Source organism: Amblyomma mixtum, chromosome 9 (genome assembly GCF_055824585.1).
Source record: "Amblyomma mixtum isolate Tamu chromosome 9, ASM5582458v1, whole genome shotgun sequence".
NCBI lineage: Eukaryota > Metazoa > Arthropoda > Arachnida > Ixodida > Ixodidae > Amblyomma > Amblyomma mixtum.
Genome location: NC_143020.1, coordinates 7,485,343 through 7,505,645, shown reverse-complemented (window position 1 = coordinate 7,505,645; position 20,303 = coordinate 7,485,343). Strand labels below are relative to the sequence as shown.

At 46.6% G+C, this 20,303-nt stretch overlaps 1 protein-coding gene across 1 annotated transcript in view; it reads left to right on the top strand.

Annotated features, from left to right (window-relative positions):
- The window catches only part of LOC149328203 (uncharacterized), a 76,230-nt gene extending 56,127 nt beyond the window's left edge, over positions 1-20,103 (top strand). The window contains exons 4-5 of the mRNA XM_089558931.1: positions 17,978-18,067; positions 19,949-20,103. Of these exons, the coding sequence (XP_089415057.1) occupies positions 17,978-18,067; positions 19,949-20,103 (245 nt within the window). The remainder of the gene's footprint in view (positions 1-17,977; positions 18,068-19,948) is intronic.
- Positions 20,104-20,303: the final 200 nt, after the last annotated feature.

The window sequence follows — 20,303 nt, the reverse complement described above, 5'->3', positions numbered from 1 at the left end:
CTTTAATAACAAAATACCCAAAAATTCATCTGATGGTATTCATCGCATCTTGTCCGCTATTTTTTCACAATCTCTATCATCAGGCGTGATTCCGCTGGCCTGGCGCCTAGCTAAAGCTGTGCCAATTTTCAAGTCTAGCGACCGATCCTCACCACTAAATTAGCGACCCATTTCATTAACTAGCACTGTTTGCAAACTTCTTGAACACGTAATTCACTCGCAGGTAATTAACTATCTTGAAGAACATAATATTATCTTTAAATATCAACATGGGTTCCGTAAAAGCTACTCCCGCGAAACGCAACTTGCCGGCTTCATTCAAGACATACATTCATCGATTGATGCTGGCATTCAAGTAGACTCCATATTTCTTGATTTTTCTAAAGCTTTCGACAGAGTACCTCACAACCGGTTATTAATGAAACTAGCACTGTTTAATATTCACCCTCTTGTCTTTGCATGGCTTAAAGATTTTCTCTTTTCTAAGTCTCAATTTACAACTGTCAATAACCACGATTCGTCTTTCAGCCAAGTACACTCTGGCGTCCCACAAAGAAGTGTGCTTGGCCCCTTACTTTTCCTAATATTTAACAACGATTTACCGGATTCCATTTCTTCCCATATCAGACTTTTTGCTGATGATTGTGTAATTTATCGCAAAATTTATTCTAACACCGATTGTCAATCCCTGCAATCTGACCTGCATTCAGTAACAGGATGGTGCTCAACCTGGCTTATGCAACTTAATCATTCAAAAACAAAATTGATGTCTTTTACTAACTGAATGTCGGGAATTCAAACAGCATACTCCATAAATAATAGCTCACTCGAGCTAGTCACCACGTATAAGTACTTAGGACTTCACCTTTATTCAGACTTAGCATGGAACCACCATATTCACCTAATGCTTGCATCTGCTAATCGGTCATTAGGTCTCTTAAAACATAACCTAAAGCATGCTCCTCCTCACCTCCGTGCTCATGCCTATACCACTCTAATTCGACCTAAAATTGAATATGCCTCGGCTATTTGGGACCCTTACCAATCTTACCTAATAAATAACATTGAATCATTGCAGAACCGCGCGGTTTGTTTTATTTACTCCGATTATTCACGTAACACCAGCATCACAGCCTTGAAGAAACGCGCAGGTCTCAAGGATTTACGCCTCTGCCGCAAAGTTGCACGCCTATCACTTTTTCATAAACTTTATCATCATCCATCACTTCATAACGACTTTTTTTCTTTGCCTCCTTCGAATTTTGACCGCCGCGATCATCCCTTTAAAGTTAGGCGTTTCACGTGCAGAACATCTAACAAGGCGCATTCATTCTTACCACGCACAATATCTGACTGCGACACTCTGCCTTCACATTTCGCAACCACCACTGATCCTGATAAATATTTTAATCTTATATTTTCAATAACTACTGCTTAACTCTTCGCGTACATTGTTAATTATTTGCTCAGGGCTTCCTTTTTTGCAGGGTATGTTACTAAAATGATTCATTGCATTAGTGTTCTGTTTGTATAATTTTAATACTGCAGTAATTTTCTTTCTTTGCCGCGCTGCCATTGTTTTGATTGTTTTGCTTATTTATGTCATGCAAAGTGTCTTATTTGTGGTTTTGTTGTTTTATATTTGTGGTTTTGTTTTATTATGTTCAATTGCCTGTGCCCCCGTCCCCTATGTAATACCCTCTCGGCGCGAGACTTCTCGCTACTAAAGCCTGGCAGATGCCACGCTCTTTGTGGTGTGATCCGCTGCGTCAATACAGACCCCTCTTTCGCACTGACCCCGTTTGTGAATTCTGCATGCCCCGGAATTTAAATAGACGTGACTGTAATTGCCTGCACCGAATTCGTCTGGACGTTGCCTTTACTAAATTCTATATTTATAAAATTGGTGTATCAAGTAGCCCTCTGTGCCACACATGTGGTGTGCGCGAAGATATTCAACACTTGATCTGCCACTGCCAAATCTTTAATACTCATCGCAAGGCACCGTTAGGTGCTTTAGGACTTCGTCAGGAGGACCCCGTGCACCTGGAGCATGTCCTTGGACCCTGGACTGATGCGACTTCGGCTGAGCGAGGGACAAAAGCTTTCTTCGTTTTTCTAAGGGACACGGGTTTAGTGGACATACTTTGATAGTCATCTAAGGGACACGGTTTTATTGGACATACTTTGATACTCATTGTGTGCGTTAGTGTTGAGTATGTTTGATGTCACCTTTTTTTTCACCCTCTTCTTTCATCCTCATCTGGGGTAGCAAGCCAGGCCTACAACCAGGCAGACCTCTCCATTATCCATTAAAGTCTCTTTCCTCCTCCTCCTCTCGAGTGCCTTTATGGGTATTTTGTATAAATAAATACATAAAAAGTTTAATGTACAATTAGTATATTTTGAGTGTATAATAAATATACTAAGCGGGCTCGCGTTTTATTTTGACGTATTTGCAAGAATGCTCCAAATATTACTCTAGCATACTCAAAGGCATTTGTATTACAATTGAATTATAGGGACAAAATACAAAATTTGTTTGAAATGAGTGCAATGTGTTCGAAATGCATTTTAGGATAGCCGTTTTCCGCTTATGGATAGGGGATGAATATTTTTTTCATTTGTAGTTTTTCGTCACTGGGAGATTAGTAAAGCAGAAGAAAAAAATTGGCTTTGGCTTAGCTAAGGTTAAGCCTCGATATCTCGAAGCGAAAAGTTCTCGCTGCTTTCCAGCCAACTCCCAAGCTACCACTTCTGGATCGGTGTTTCTGCGCCGTTCGACTGTTGCTGCTTCTTCTCCTTTCATGGCGAGTGTCTGCGCCTGTTCTATGGGCAAGCGCGCCTTATATACCCCTCCTTCCAAATGTGCACTGCGCACGGATGCGGCGATAGGGCAAACGGTGGCGAGGATGGCCGCCTCTTCTATGGCTGCCGCCGCCACGCACACGTTCTCGCAACGCATTGCGAAAGAACCTTCTATTCTTGGGACGGCGGCGGCGAAGGATAAAACGGTGGCGAGGAGGAGAAGCGGCGACGCACATGCGCAGTAGCATGCGGCGGCGGCGATAGGTCAAACGACTTAAGGCCGGGATACATGCGACGTTTTTTTCCACGACATTCGCGCGGCAGAAAACGTCGCGGCGGCGCGACGCCCGGCTGGAGATACATGGAACGTTGAAGCGGCGGCGCGCCGCCGCGTATCCCTCGACGCGAAAGCAAACGTGATCAACAAGTGGCAAACACCACTGTGTAAGGAGGTCTGTGAGAACAGCGACGCTAACCATTGTGTTAAAATCAGGAAAGTTTCACTTCGACACCACTGTACACATTTTAGCACGCGCGTAAGTATCCATAAAGATTTGCGTGCTCGAATGCATGCCGTCGCGTACCTTTGGATGCCCGCTCAGCCGCGGACACCAGCGGCTGCGGTTTTCTTCGACACATTCGCTTCAGGGAGGGAGCGCACGCATTTCGATCCAAGATTCGGCCGTGTTCTCCAAAAAAAAATGGCTGAGGCTTAGCTAAGGTTAAGCCTAGTCAGATGCGAAGCATATTGATGGCTAGGCTTGGTAATACATGGCTTTTTTTGGTTGAATACTTGGTCATTTTAATACAACCACTAGAAGCCTTCGTCGTGGGGGAAGACAACGGCATGGCTACAGCGGAACGCCGACTAACCCCGAGACGCGCGTTGGGTGAGCGCCTGGATTGCCACGGAAGCCGCGTCCGCCTGCCCGGTGGAGCGAGCGTTTCACCTACACCGAGTGTGAACGCGCGTTCGAAATGCGCGGGAGTGTGACGTCACCATACCACGTGATTCACACGGCGTGCAACCGCAGCGACGGCACAAGTTGGAGCCCTGTCTCTCATCTGTCGTGACGTCACCATACCACGTGGTCTGCACGGCGTGCAACCGCAGCGACGGCACAAGTTGGAGCCCCGTCTCTCATCTGTCGTGACGTCACCATACCACGTGGTCTGCACGGCGTGCAACCGCATCGACGGCACGAGTTGGAGCCCCGTCTCTCATCTGTCGTGACGTCATTGTGTCACGTGGTGTGCACGGCGTGTAACCGTCACGAAGGGCTTGGGTTACCTATTGTAATATGCTTCGCATAAAAAGCGACATTTCAAGTCTGATGAAGCGTTTATTTTCACGAAAATAACATTTCCGTGCCAAAAACACCGCGTAGCTCGTCGGCCATGGCGGCCATGTTGGCGGAGGCAAGCAGAGGATCGGAAGAGCGGGCTTTCTGCGCTGCTATTGGCTCGCTTCAGCCGCCGCTTCCGGTCTCACCGGACGCCGCGCGTCAAAATCTAGCCGGTCCTGATCGGCGGCGGCAGGCGTTTTTCTCGACGCCGGGCGTCAAATCTGCGCCGTCGAGCGAAAATCGACGACTCGCCGCGGTAAAAACGCTCTATGTATTCCGGCCTTTAAGGCCGAGTCACACTGCGGAAACAGTCGACCAACCCGTCCGACAAAACAGCGTTTTCGTCGGGTTCGTAATCCTGCCACACCGCGTCAACACGAACAATGGAAAACGTGTCGCTGTCTCCCGCCAGCCTGTGTTGGCCTCATGTGCGCCACTTGTTCAGAAACACTCTGTCACACCAGGAAAACCACTTCAATCGCGTTCCCCGGCGCTTCTCTGCTCTTGCTCGCGCGCTTTCCTCCGTGCGTGTGCACAGCCTCGGAAACTGGAGAAACCTTGCGCTGCCGTAGCTACTGGCGGTTTTGCAGAATATCGGACAAATTATGACCGTGCCCGACGGCTGAGGTGCAGCGTTGCTCGATTCTGACTCGGACGACCAGCCGCCACCTCACAGAAACCGCGCTGGATGATCGACAGGCTGGGAAGGGCGGCTGAGCGAGGCGTTTTCGAAACCGTCACGCGAGAGAATTAAATACGAGCTACACGCGTCTATTTTCTCTGCCCTGTGTCTACTTCTACGCATTTCGTATTTTGCGCTGCTGTTCCACAATGCATTATCAACCCAGCCGGTCAGTACAAATTCACCACCATCTCGGATGATTCACGGAGTTTATTCCCCGCTCTGAGAGTACTAAAAAAGGTATAATTATACTCATCATTCGTGCAATCAAATGGGAACTCACTAAAGTTATTACGATTCCTATCGCAAAGAAAAATATGCAGCACTGCTTTCTTGTTCATCTCAAGTTCAAAAATAACACGAAAGGTAACAGGTAACTCGCGCTCACCAGCGAAATACGGTCCCAAATATCGACCTCTAGATACACAGATTCCTTCAGGTCACGCCGTTGACATTTTGGGTCTGTTATATCCCATGGATAGCGCCTCTCTTCAATCATCGCAATCAGGTCACTTTCCTGGCGGCACGAGTACGACGGCGGCATGTTCACGAGAGCAACTAGCACAATCGTATGTCGGCTCCTGCTCGGGTGGTTCTCGAGCACAAACCCGTCAATAAACTTCTGGAGGTCGCGGCCGAGGCACTCCCTGGAACAAGACATTCGTTTTGGCTCCCTACAGAGCCGCGTTCGTCAGAAGTGTAGGCTTGCTCACAAGAATGCGACGGGGATCGTAGGAAACGTGCTTCTCCACGGCGGCCGCATCCGCCAGCCGACGGTGGCCACGGCAGCCTTCCCGTCTCTCTGTATGCGCCCGCCTGCAAGACGCCGTACAGCAGCAGACAGCGTTAAGACGAAAGCAAGCGCTCTTTTTTGCACTTTGCAAACGACGTTTCCAAGCACGGAAGGGACAAAAGCGGTGAATCACCGCAAAGTGCTTGGTTTGGTTGTTCGATATCTCCAGGAAATTCGCCCGGTGGGCCAACAGCGCCAACCGGGTCCACGGACGCTGTTTGTTCATTGTTCCGGTTCCCGGAAGCTGTCACACCGAGGCAACACCCCAGCAACCTGTCTCGTTTCTCTGCCGTTCGCGCAGTGTGAGAAGAAGCTGTGGGACGAGTTGGTCAGGCGACTTGTTGACGGCTCGCTTGCGCACGTGTTTGGTTCATGTCGTTGTTGTGTTTCCGCAGTGTGACTCGGGCTTTAGCGCGCGGCGGCGAAAACGGCTGCGGCCTCAGCGGCCACCTGCGCTCCGCGTGACGTCACTCGGTTTCACGCATGCGCAGCTGTTGCAAATCTGTAGTGTGGCTCACGCGAAGCGCGGTGTTGACAAGCCTAGTTAAGCTTTTCCCTTCAAAACGGCCACATGCCGTCGGTGAGATCCCAACCGCAACCTCCGAATTTCGCGTTCGGTGCTCTAACTGAGCTACGTTGGCGGCTGTCCAATCTTCTGCTTTCGGGGGCATTTATGTGTAGCGTAAGCGAACCGCGGGAGAGTTCACCAGCAACCTCTCGTCTATAGCGGCGGACGTACTATGTCCTGTATTACGCCTCTCAATAATTAAGAAGCCTGGCAGTAATACTTCAAATATAATTATTCAGTGTTAGTTAACCAGCCCCTGCATTCAGATGATCTGAAGTGCTGACTATGCTATGCTGAAAAAAACGGTCCTCTATCTCAAAAATCCTGTATTTGAAACTGTAAAAATATAGGTGAAACACCCTGTCTGTGTGTCTGTGTGTGTTGGTTGATTTAGTTTATTGGGGTTCAACGTCCAAAAGCGATTAATGCTATGAGGGACGCCGTAGTGAAGGGCTCCGGAAATTTCGACCACCGGGGTTCTTTAAAGTCCACTGACAAATCACAGTACACGCGCCTCAAGAATTTCGCCTCCATCGGAATTCGACCGCCGCGGCCGGGATCAAAACCACGTTTTTCGGGTCTGCAGCCGAGCGCGATAACCACTCAGCCCCCCGCGGCAGCGTCGTGTGTGTGTGTGTGGTTCGGAATGAGCGCAAAATTTAATTATTAGTTATTGTCAGATTAAAACCCCTTTCCCGTCAGGCTGCCGAAAAAAGCCTGTTAATCTTGCGACTTCCTTTCATGGAAATAATCTACATGGAACGTAAGGTATAAAGATTGCGGAAAAGAAACAGGTGTCATACAAATCCAGAATTACGTGCTACTATATGCGTTCTAGCCAGAACAGTTAAAAAGAAAGCGCAGTAGGCTAAAAATCTATTTTCGTGCTCTATGCTAACTAACTTTATTAAAGAATCACGTCATGAATTCTGGAGCTATGTTGTGAAAAAATCGAGCACTTCAATAGGTTCTGACGTAGAAGGAAAAAAAAACATGCCGACTCCTTCAGGAACTATCCCCAGTCGGTTTTCAGTGTGGATAATGGTCTTTTGCATACCCTTATACGCCACAGTAGTGAGTCGACGCCCATTCCAAGCGTTCCGACCATAACTGTGCCCAGCATTCTATCCCTGCTCTTGAGCTTAGTTGTAAAAAAAGAGTTTCGGTCCTGACGACCTTCCAAAACTACCTTTTGGGGCGCTATGCCGCACCATTCTATGAGTGCCTGCATCTTATATATTCTAAATCAATTCAAGATAGCTGCCTCCCAGCCGAATGAAAAATAGCGAAGGTTGTCCCTAATTATGAGGCAGGTGACGCAACACTAACATCTAATTACAGGCTAATATTTGCGACACGTACTCGCTCGAAAATTCTAGACCGCATAATATTAAAATTTCTCCTACAGCATGATGAGGCCGAAGACATAACCGATCCCAATCAGCACGGCTTTAGATCAGGTTTTTCTCCTGTCACCCAAAAAGTAGGACTCTTTCACGACTTAGTTCAGGGCAATAATAAGCAAAGCCAAGCGGATATAATTTTCTTCGACTATTCTAATCCCTTCGACCGTGTGTCACACGTCAAATTAATATTTAAGTTCAAACATATACTTGGTGACAGACCCATTCTTAAATTGATAACCCACTTTTATTTAGAACGCCGGCAATTTGTGCAAAATTATGACCACGGTTGAAATACTGTAAGGGGTGTCTCCGGAGTACCGCAGGGAACAGTAGTAGCACCTTTTCTATTTATTTTGTTCAGTAACGACTTAGCAAACCACATGTATCTAAACTACGTACGTTCGCAGATGATTGCGGGCTCTACCAGCAAATAAATCAACAAGAAGATAGAACAAGGCTAAGCGTTGCCCTTAACGTTGTGCAGTGGTGTAACAGCTGGAAAATGGTCATTAACTTAGAAAAAGCATTCCCGACATCACCGACAAAAACTAAATCAAAGCCTAGCAACCATTATGATGTTATTATTGTCATTGGACCAGTTTTATTTCTTTTATTTTAACTTTTGTGCGCTGCTTTTCTTTGTTCTTTGTATCCCAAATTTTCTTCCTCATCCAGAATTTCAAGCCAATGATTTTAAACTCCGGCTAAATTCTCTGTTTTTCATTAAAATGTTTGTCTCTCTCTCCACTACCTTTCTGAGACCTAAGCGGGAAAGAAATACCTACGCGCCGTAATTTCTCAACACCTTGGACTAAAGACACATGCGCTTAACAACTAAGAAGGCAATGAGGAGTGTTCTCTTTCTTAAAGTGGTCTGACGTTTTCTACTATCGAAATGAAGCTGTTCGCTCTTGTCCGACCAATCTTAGAATGCGCAAAGATATTTGGTTGCTGTACGCAGAAAATGGCACAGTTATGCTCCAGTCAGTACAATGGAAGGTGATTCGTTTTATCTACCGTAAATACCAGAGCACAGACTCTGCCGCGGGTCTGCTAGCAAGCCGCGCTACCCCTTGTACCGCGCAAGTTTTTATGCTTGCTAATTCATAAAACGTTTAACACGAATACTGCTACATATGTCACTTTCAACCATTCTAGGGGAACACGCCAAAAAGCACGAATTCACGCTTCGAAAGTACACTTGTGTCCACAATGTATACTACTTTTCTTTTTTTCCCGCGAGCAATACGCGAATAGAACTTTGCATGTAAGTTGGTTACTTCACAACCTTCACTGGAAGCGTTTGTACAGTTTTTCGCAATAGCTGCGTGATCAATTGGCCAAAACTGATTGCCTTGTTTGTTATTGTGTTTTTGATTTTGTTTGTATGAGATTGCTGGGAGATCTCCCTTTTTATTTTTTTGCTCTCGCTATATGCATCTTTTTATTCAACTCCTGTACATCAACGCCCTCCTGTAACAGTTATAATTAGGGACTGACATCGTCTTCAGATAAGTAAACAAATAAATAAATAATTAAGACCACCATGGTGAGAGGAGCAGTAAAATGTCGAATTCATTTTTTTTTCAGATAACTGAAGTTAACGAGATGCTCTTCGTGAGGAGACAGACATACGCTGGGTACTTTTTACCTTCCACTCCATGTCAGGCGATCAGAAAAATAGATCGAATTTCACGGAACAAGTTCAAATATATTGTGCACTACACGGCTCCAGCGACTCCTAATCAGATGTAAGCCCCCGAAATTCTTCCGCTTTTTTCTTATTTCTTTAACAATGAACATTTTGCTGCAGAATATTCATATCCGCGTCTTTTTCATGCCTCCCGAGCAGTGAAGCCTTTGTAACTACGCTGAAAACTTCACAAACTATGTCTCACCCTACCGCGAACGCCTTGACTTATCAGACAACAGAAGGTAAGTTTCCTTTCTGTTTACAAAAAAGAACCTTGCGACCATACGGAAAAGCACCTCAGAGCTGGTGAGAACTTTAAATAACTCAGAGTGGTCGCCGAGTACTCGCAATGGTGTCGAAACAGTAGCGGGGATACATGTGGATAGTCTTCCGCGGTGGCTCAGTGGTTATGGTGCTCTGCGGCTGACCCAAAAAACGCGAGCTCGATCCCGACCGTGGCGATCGAATTTCGATGAAGGCGAAATTGTAGAGGCCCATGTACTGTGCGATGTCAGTGCACGTTAAAGAACCCAAGGTGGTCTAAATCTCCGCAGCCCTTCATTACGGCGCCTCTCATAACCTGAGTCGCTTTGGGACGTTAAACCCCGTAAACCAAACTATACGAGGAGATCGACGCGAACAATTATTACTCAAGATTGTTCGGTGTTGCACTCGAGGCAACAAATCGCCGTTTTTTGGCATCTAATCTATTTTTCTCTGCCCCAACGAAGCGGCCTCGCCGACTGACATTTCAGATACAACGTTTGAAGTGTTCCGCGGTATGGTGTTAGTACAAAAGCGCGACCTTTGTGACCGTGATACATATGTGCTCTCGAACATCGTAAAGAACACATCGCAACTTTTGTGCCATTAGAATTCTATATTTCATTAGCCAAAAATGCGTAGGAGCAATTATGGGTGTTTTTTTATTAGAACATATGGTACGGGTCCATGAGCTTTTATTCAGTTTTGCTCATGACGTAGGTGAGGGGGTTCCTACTCTTCTCGCTAAAGGTCACAGCGACGTTCGGGCCTATTGCTTACGTCAAAATGATTAGTATGTCGCTGCATATTGCTAGACTCTGACAAGAACAGCACAGCGGTAAAAGGCGAAGCTCATGGACATTACAAGTTGTGTATCAATAGTGCCAGATCTGTCTTACCCGTTTTATTTTAAGGTCTGTTGGCTGATTCTTTTTCCAGAATAATATACCAACTCGATAAAATTTCTGGTCACCCCTATTCCGCGATGTCTAATGAAGTCTTATTCCAGTTTTATCCCGTGCACGCGGACTACAACTGCAATAAAAGCGGGCACAGGGGGTGAGAGAACATACACGGGTAATGACATCCTAGTCGAAATGAAGAATAAGAAATGAGCTTGGACAGGCAATTTAATGCGAAGGCAAGATAAACACTGGTTCTTAAGGGCAACGAAGTGGGTTCTAAGAGAAGGCAGCCGTGGAAGGGGGCGGCAGAAAGGTAGGTGGGTGGAGGAGTTTAACTAGTTTGCGGCGATACGATGACCGCAGCTGGCAAAGGATAGAGTTAAATGGAGAGATACATCTTGTTTTTTCGCGCTAAAAATTTTGTAAGATGTATGTCAACGAAATCGCCCAATATGCAGTACTGTTAAATGGAGAGACATGGCAGAGGTCTTTGCCCTGTAGTTAGCACAGTCAGGATGTTGATGATGATGAACCCAGGCAAGAAAAACGCTTATACAGGAGACGCGTGGCAGAAAAGCTCAGGCTCGGTGTCGGCTTCTGGTGACCAGAATAAACCTTCTCTGGAGTCCAGCAGGCTGTTGGGTACTAATTCTTTCTCCGCCTGCACTATACAGCTGCTGACTCACGTTGCCCTTGTTTAGCAGTGCTAAAAGACGGAACGAAACATCGATCCACTTCTGCGCCCGATTACGCGGAACGCAAATCGGTACCGCCTCTGTCAGCCAGACGATGGAGCGCCTCTCAGCTGTTGCTGTTCTGACTGTTTCCCTATAGGCAGAGCAAATCAGCGCTCTGGTTTCTGCATATAGAGGCACACTTCGATGCGCTCCATATCAGGATTTGCACATCTTTTATTACCTTCCATCGCGCATGAAGAGCGTCCTGGCATTCTGGCCCGGTTCTGTTTGGACCCCCGGCGGATCCCTACGACAAGCTCAAGTCGGCGGTTAGCACGCATTGATGCACCGGAGCGCACGCAGATAGAGCAATTTCTATAAACACTGAAAGCCACCTCGGACAACTTTTACCTCGCATATCGCACCTTCTCGGTCCATGAGCCCTCATGGTGGATGACCCTCTTCAGCGAGAGCTGTTCCTCTAGCGACTTTCGGCGAACGTCCAGCTGATTCTGGTGCTGCCTTCACTTAGACTTGCCTTACTGCGCCGACTTAGCCGACAAGATCGCCGTAGTAAGAAACAACCCTCCACAAATTGCCATCGACGGCTGCTCCACCACAACCACCTCTGCCAACCAGGCACCGATCTCTTCTCGTTCGGTGCAGACTATTACGTCAGCATATTAATATCAGCTTTGCCATCACGTCGATCAGCTGGTCACTGCTACAACCCCCTCGTCGCTACGATGATACATGTGGGCCTTCCAGGCAGCCTCCAAACTCCTCGAGAGGTTCGTCAGCTTGCGTACGTGTCCGACTATAACGCAGAAATCCAACACGACAGCGGCACGGGCAACTTTCCTGCTGGCGCTATCAGTCTTGTGCACGCCGTGACTGCGCTTCACCCGCTTTCTCATACTGACCTTATTGCCACCTAGCTAACCGACTCCGAGCGGACGCGTTTTCGGGCTTATACCGAAGCTCTAAAACTCGTCGAAACCGAAATACAAGGCACCATTCTCATCTGCGATTGGTCCAAGCGTCCTTCCTGAACATTTATGCCTGATATGTGCCGCAAGCAGATCTTCGACAACATGAAAAGCATGGCCCACCCAGAAATCCGCGAAACGCAAAAGGATGGGGCCAATCGCTGCCAGCGGCCAGTGCACTAACTTTAATGTTCGTGAGTGGGGGCGCTATGTGTTTCTACCCAACTAGCGAAAGTTTATTGCCACCACATTCCTCGAGCCACTGCATTCATTCCACCACACGTCCGCTTTGAGACGGTCCACATCAACCTGGTCGGACCAGTTCCAGCAAACCAACGCCGCCGGGTACTTTGGCGCACAGGCGCAGCCGTTGGATTGAAGTAACCCTCTTGGCCGATATTTGTTCATCAACCGTAGCGTCTGCTTTCCTTTTTACTGGGAGTCTCCTTTGATATCCGCCTACAATCGTCACGGACCGTGGTAAGCAGTTATAATCACCTCTCTTCACTGACCTTCTTCCCCTTTTCATGCCGACTGGCCTGGACATCACCGTGTACCATCCCCACACGAATGGCCTATCAATGGTACCACCGCCATCCCTAAGACCGCAATTACCGCCCATGCCACAAACGGCGCCGCCGAGTCGGTGGCCCTGGAGCGGCTGCTGGAAGCCCACCTTGTCAACAATTTAGTACCCCTTCCCTTACTGCCCGTCTCTCCGCAGCGACAACGGCAATTGGCAATGTTCATTGGCGCCAGCACCTCTCACTAGCTCCAGCAATACCACTCATGGCCCAACTCCTCGCTAGAGGGCAGAGAGCAGCAGTAGCGCCACCTTTTTGCTGCGGACCACTAGACTTAGACACACGAGACCCGTTGAAAAAAAAAAAAAGCTCTGGCTCCAAGTCAACTACTGGAGTTTCGAATATAACAGCCATGGAGTCCAGCACACGGCTTCCTTTCGGTCCTGCCTGGACGTGTTGTCAACGAAGTTTCAACTAAGCGTCAGCAATTTCTTATGTTGCTTCTTTTACGTCTAGAGTCGTTATTAGGGGCCGTCAATAAGCTATTGTGCATTTGAAGGTCCCTGTGAGGCGGATTTTGCCTAGGCAAGGCAAGCAAAGGCAAGGGAGAAAAATAAAGAAGACGCGAGAAAGAAAATTCGGAGACACCTTAATATACTTTGTTGGTAGTCCGAAAGCATTAGAATTATTTGAAGCTTTAACAGGAATTGTCGTTAGCCCTGCTGTCCTGACGTCACTCTCCTCCAGTGTCACCCAACTTCTCGCACTTTTAGCGTGAAGCTCCCGGACACCCTTAGAGCGTGTGGGGGTAGCTGTCTCGGACTCAAAGGAGAAGCACACGACTCAGCGACTCAGCAACGCACAGCAGACTAGTCGCGGGGGATCCCTTTTCCCCCGTTTTACGACCGCGCCGGAGAGACGCGTCCGTGCAGCGCAGATTTTGTTTGCTTTTTCAAAAGCGCGCCGAATTTTGTGACATCCAGCTAGTGGGGATTATGCGTCTTGTAATAAAAACAGCGCAAGGACACAGGACGAGAACGGAGAGTAGACACACACGGCGCTGAACGTGACTCCTCCGACCTCCCGACCTCCGACCTCCGAGCCCGACCTCCGAACGTGACTCTGAGCAGCGCGCCAGTGTGGACGATAGAACAAAGAATATAGCTGTAATGCCGTACGTACATTCCCTTTCGCACAGATTCAAGAAAGTGGGAGCCAAGTATGGTGTCAACGTTGTGTTCTCGGCACCTAATAAGGTAGGCAAAGTGGGGGCAGCTGTTCAAAGGAAGAGGGATGGAATGGGAAAGAAAACAGGGTGTAAAATTAATCATGCAAACAGGTTCGTCTCGTGTAAGGTTGCTGTGGTCTACCAGATTCCTCTGTCCTGTGGCCGTACTTATATTGGCCAGACAGGTCGCTGCATTAATGTACGGCTTTTGGAGCACCAAAATTCTTTGGGTAAGAGTTCAACAAACTTGGCCAAGCATTGTCTCGAGTGTAAGTGCACCCCGTTTTTCGTTGACACCGAAATCTTGTTCATACATAACGATCGTAGCACGAGGGAAGTAGCAGAGGCATTTCATATCTTGAGGAAAGGAAACAGATGTGTCAGCCAGCCTTCAGTAGCATTGTCCTCTAAGGAAATGAAGTTGCTAAACAGTGGTTAGCACCGATAATCACACGTGCCTTTAGGAGACATTTTATTACCCGATAAGTGTATTTTTGACAAAGCGCATGCGCGCGCTTTCTTGACGCCCTGCCTTGAAAAGCAGCGTGTTTTTCCAATAAACTTAGTTGCAAGTTCAGCGCCGTGTGTGTCTACTCTCCGTTCTCGTCCTTTGTCCTTGCGCTGTTTTTATTACAAGATGCTTAACCAACTCGCCCAAACTGCCATTTTACTACAGTTCATTTCTAGTTCCGGGGCCTCTTTTACATGTCGACATCTGGATTTGTCACAACCAGCTGTTTTGTCTCCGCTCATCGCCGTGTGCATTTGCCGTGCCCGCTCAGCCTCCTACCATCTCCGTCATGGAACCTGCCCTACGGATCTACAAGCTATGTGTGGAATGTTGAGACCATCTGTGGGCCATACCAGGAGAATGTGCAAGATTATCCAGAGCGAATATTGGAGGCAGGCGAGGTTTTTCAAGGATATGCTTTGGACAAGGTGCTGCTGCGAGGATGTACGCCGGAATCAACGCCTCTTCCGCGAGTGGTGCAAGACTACAGAACAGCTCACGGAATTCCTGTGGAAAACTGTGCGCTCTTCGTTTCCAAGAGCAGCCAAGCGGCAGCAAGCTGAAGGCAAACTTTTGGTGCTTGGGGACATCACCGTGGATCCTCGCCAAGAGAAGACCCTACGCCTAGGACCAAAGTTTTGTTTGGAAACCGGTATGAAGACTTTTGAAAAACTTGGTTTTGCTCGCAGTGTATCGTCTAGGGCAGCAATAGATGACCGCTCAAAATGTGTTTCTGAGTGTGTAGATGTTGTAGGTCATTGTGAGACTACTAAAGGACAGAGTAACCGGTTTAGTTCCTTGGTAAACTATCTGTGTGATAGGCAGCTTCGAGCGGTGCAGTCGGACAAAGAAGGTTTTTTTGTTGTCTTATCGGAAGACCTTTATGCCGAGAAAGCCCGCCATACAGTGATGAAGAATTTCAGGACCGCCAAGGTAAAACCAGCACGTTGTAAACAGAAGGCAGAGGCTCTGCTGCTTAAACTTAATTTAGAAGGGCTAGCAAAGAAGGTGAAAGATGCTGAGCTAGGGGTTCTGGAAATCTTCTTCGCGGCCAAGACACATAAGCCGGAGATTCCGTTCAGGGCAATAGTTTCCGAGCATCGCTCTTGGCAGTTGGTGGTTTCCACGTACCTAAACAGACATCTTTCAACACTGCATGTGAATGACCCGTTCCTGGTTCCAAACTCAGAGGAAATTGTTAACTTTCTACTCAGTGACAACCCTGGAGACTGTTCTGGTTTTAGTATAGATGTGGAAGATCTGTTCTTTTCTCTACCGCATGTGCCTCTCCTGCAATATGTACAGCAATCCATTGAAGATCAAAATGACGAGCATGCTTTTCAAGATAGATGCGGAATTTCTACGGCATCCTTTCTGGAACTCCTCACCTTCTATCTCAAGAATACGTATGTTTCTTGGGAAAACCAAACAGTCTTGCAAAAGTCTGGCGTGTGTATAGGATCTAAAGTAGCCCCGGTGCTCAGCAGCATCTTCCTTAGTCATGTCGACAAGGAAGTGGCGAATGAATTGGCAGGTGGTTTTATACGCATTTTTAGGTATGTTGATGATTACCTTGTGATTGTGAAGTCCCCTCAGGCAGAAACCGTGTCAAGTGTTTTAGATTGTTTTGTAAGGAAAGGGTCCGGACTGAAATTTACGGATGAAATTCCTCAGCATAACACATTACAATTTTTGGACTTACTGCTGGTCTTCGAAAAAGACCACGTGGTGTGCTGGAAATACTCCCCTCGGAGTGAGAAGCCCCTGCTGAACTATAGGTCTTGCCACTCGAAACTAGTAAAAAACGGGATAGTAACAGGGTGCATGAGTATGGCGTTAAAGAAATCCTGTTCTCACAAAATGAAGACTAGCCTCTGCGCCCAGGTACACCGCTGTAAGCAGGCCGGTTTCCCAGACTCAGTTCTTGTGTCGTGTGCGGAAAAGATCCTGAAGAAATTGAAAACCTCCGAACGTGACTCTGAGCAGCGCGCCAGTGTGGACGATAGAACAAAGAATATAGCTGTAATGCCGTACGTACATTCCCTTTCGCACAGATTCAAGAAAGTGGGGGCCAAGTATGGTGTCAACGTTGTGTTCTCGGCACCTAATAAGGTAGGCAAAGTGGGGGCAGCTGTTCAAAGGAAGAGGGATGGAATGGGAAAGAAAACAGGGTGTAAAATTAATCATGCAAACAGGTTCGTCTCGTGTAAGGTTGCTGTGGTCTACCAGATTCCTCTGTCCTGTGGCCGTACTTATATTGGCCAGACAGGTCGCTGCATTTATGTACGGCTTTTGGAGCACCAAAATTCTTTGGGTAAGAGTTCAACAAACTTGGCCAAGCATTGTCTCGAGTGTAAGTGCACCCCGTTTTTCGTTGACACCGAAATCTTGTTCATACATAACGATCGTAGCACGAGGGAAGTAGCAGAGGCATTTCATATCTTGAGGAAAGGAAACAGATGTGTCAGCCAGCCTTCAGTAGCATTGTCCTCTAAGGAAATGAAGTTGCTAAACAGTGGTTAGCACCGATAATCACACGTGCCTTTAGGAGACATTTTATTACCCGATAAGTGTATTTTTGACAAAGCGCATGCGCGCGCTTTCTTGACGCCCTGCCTTGAAAAGCAGCGCGTTTTTCCAATAAACTTAGTTGCAAGTTCAGCGCCGTGTGTGTCTACTCTCCGTTCTCGTCCTGTGTCCTTGCGCTGTTTTTATTACAAGATGCTTAACCAACTCGCCCAAACTGCCATTTTACTACAGGGATTATGCGGTCTGGTGACATCGCTTGCCTGCAGCCGATGACGAATTTTATGAGTGGCAAAATTTTGCTAATTTGTTCGATGAGGACTTGAGGGCTTCCGTGTAAAAAAGCGCCGAGTGACACAAAAGGAAAGGCTCTATCGTAGAGAATAAAGCATCAATAGTAGGGCAAAAAATTGGCTGAACAGTTCTGAGGCTTAGTCCAATAAGGCGACTCTCGAGAAATGTTTCTAATAGGCCGTAGCGTATTTTATGGAGTACATTTTTCTGTTTCGTGTGCTTTTCCTGGTTGACTTCAACGTAATGCATACTGTTCGGAAACTATTCTTCTAGCTGCCGCTCTCCTAGTATACATAAAGGATCAGTTAATCCTTGGACCCCCCCCAAGAAAACTGCTTTATTTTCAGTTAATATGGCCCTACTAGAGTTTGACCGCCTCAATGTAATCTCTGTGTGCAAATGGTTGTCGTCGCAGTTTCCGTTCTTTGAGCGCTCAGCTAAGTATCAGCAGCGCCGTAATCCTCGCGACTCTTCCGCGTTTAGAATGTCAGCCTGCAATATACAGTGTTCTTCGCTTACTAGAGTCCTGAAATTATTCTCAGTCATGCTCTCGGGGTTATAACTTTCAAGTGCAGTACATTTTCTTTTAAAGTTCAGCAGTGGGCAGTGGTTTTTCTTATAAATTTAATTACTGAGAAATTAGGATTTCTAGCTCTTTAAAACTTGTAAAATAATTGATAGTGACCAAAAAAGAAAAAAAAATGCATTTGTAAGGTGTGTAAAATATGTGGACCATTTTCTTGACGTGCAATTACCTATGCAGGTGGCGCATTCAAGTTATACAAGGTTTTGTATGCGGACCGTCGAAAGCGCTGCTTCATCCTGGTCTACGTCGAGCGGATTGGTATAAGGGGTGAGTGGAATGCACAAAAATGGCCGTAAGCGCAGAAATATGCGCATATGTTGGTTTACTATGTTAATGATTTTTGCAGCTAGGCGTTCTTCGCAAATGACACCCACAAAGTACTACTCGGACTAGGGTACCACGAATTAGCGGCCTTGCATCTATGTCCTACTTCATCGAACACCTTAGGAATGAAGTGTGTTTGCGAAATGGCGATAACATCAGCGTGCACGCAGCCAACTCATCAATGACAATTTATGCCTTTCCGTCATGAACAAAATAGATTAAAATTTGGTGTGGCTGACGCGAGTTTATCAAATCTGAGAAAGGTGTGTACAAAAAGACTCGAAAGCAAGGAAACAGATTATTTCGTTACAATTAGGCTGATTAACATCTCCGTGATGAGTTCACCCGCAAGGCAAAGTATATAAAGCTCACATTCAGTACCCTTTTAAAGGTGCTGATTAAGGTGTTGTAGAAACACCTTAATGCTATATTCTGCATTTCATGATTTCATGCCTGCCATAGCACTGACACATTTTATAGCGGTATTTCTGCGTAAAAATTATTTGTTTGCACATTCTATAAAATTCCAGATCTAAATTTGTGAGCAGGACGGCACGCATGCTTTGCCAAACTAACTGCGTTTAATTCTTTAAGAAAAGGTGGGAATATTGCAGTTTCATTTCGCGCGCAGGACCTCATGTATGATCTAATGGCGACGCACGCAAAATTTTTCTTTAAAACATTTATGAAAGCATTTTTTTAAGTTACACGGCTTCCCGTAGTATAAAAATCTTCCTCAGAACCCTCTGAAATAGCATGCATTCATAAAATCGCGTCGCTCCCACTTCCCTCTTCTGCCTTACGAAGAGCATCGGTATAGAAACGACTTCATTATTGCCTTCTCCGCTCGCTCACTGGTAGTAGTATGGCGAACTAGCACTGAATTTTAAATGAATATCGTAATGCTTTGTCACGAAGCCTTGTGAACGGAGAAGATTTGTAGTTTTTGGCAGATGCTGCAGCCAGAGCATATCCGGTGGAACAAGCATGTGTACTGCAACCAGGCGCACGAAGCCAACCTTGTCTGATGAGCCCTACAGGATGCATCAAAACGAACTATGAGCCCGGCACGTGGGAAATTTGGCGTAAATGCCATGATTAGGCATCTCTGTTTTATTCCCTCGAGCAGTTCTCGGTTATAGTTTTTTTCTTGCGCCGCCTGTTTTTGACAGCCATAACTTTGGCAACTTCAATTTCTGAATCGATGATGCAAAAGTATCCCATGCGAGAGCTGGGCGCCGCTGAGGGCGGAGATCACTACACACGCAGTTTTTCCGTGGCATTCACTTTCATTGCAGAAAAAAAAACAGGTTTCGGCATGTTAGTAGTCCCTTATCAGGCGGAAAAAAAGCGCAGAAGCACGAATAGACGACGACAGCACTTGTCCTGTCGCTTGTTTCCTCTTTGTCTATTCATTCTGCGCTGTTTTCTAGGGGTTAGCCATTATGCGGAGCGATATTGAAGAGCTCTTTCGTTCTGGATGTCTATGTTGCGCGCGCATTCTTAGCGAAGCTTAGGGAAGATTCTGCAGCAAACACGTTTGGAAAAATCGTAATAATGTGCACTAAGACCCGATGAGGCGCATTGAAAAACCAGACTAGCCACTCGCACAGTGTCAGAGCTTTCTGATCATGCCAGTTGATAAAATCATGGTAGGACCTATGTACATCATAAACAGTGAATAGACATGCCCCACTTATCCAGAGTGTAATCTAACCAAGAAAAAATGTCACCGGTGTTTTTCTTTAAAGAAACGTCATGCCGTTACTGGTCACAGTTAAGCTCTGCAACAATAAAACCAATATACTCGTTTTTTTTTAACAGCATGCCGACTTCTTCAGACTAGCAGCACGGTGGACAAACCTGTTCCAAGGCGATGCCAGCATATGTACCAACAACACTGCCCTGCAGCAAGCATTGAAATTTACAACCAGTCCTGCCGGCAGCTGCTTGGACAAATTGTGGTGCCACAGGGCTGATTTAGTTTTCCCTGTATGTACCTCTTTGCACTAGAAAATGTGCCTAAAATAAAAAAGACGGAGACACTAAAGAATTACTACTTCTTTTACTCGAAAAGCCTGGTGCAGCTTCGAGCTGTTTGCAGATGCCTGCAGTGTTCTTTATAGTTTCAGCTGGATTTCAAAGTACAGGCATAAATATTAAAGCAAAACAAAAGAAA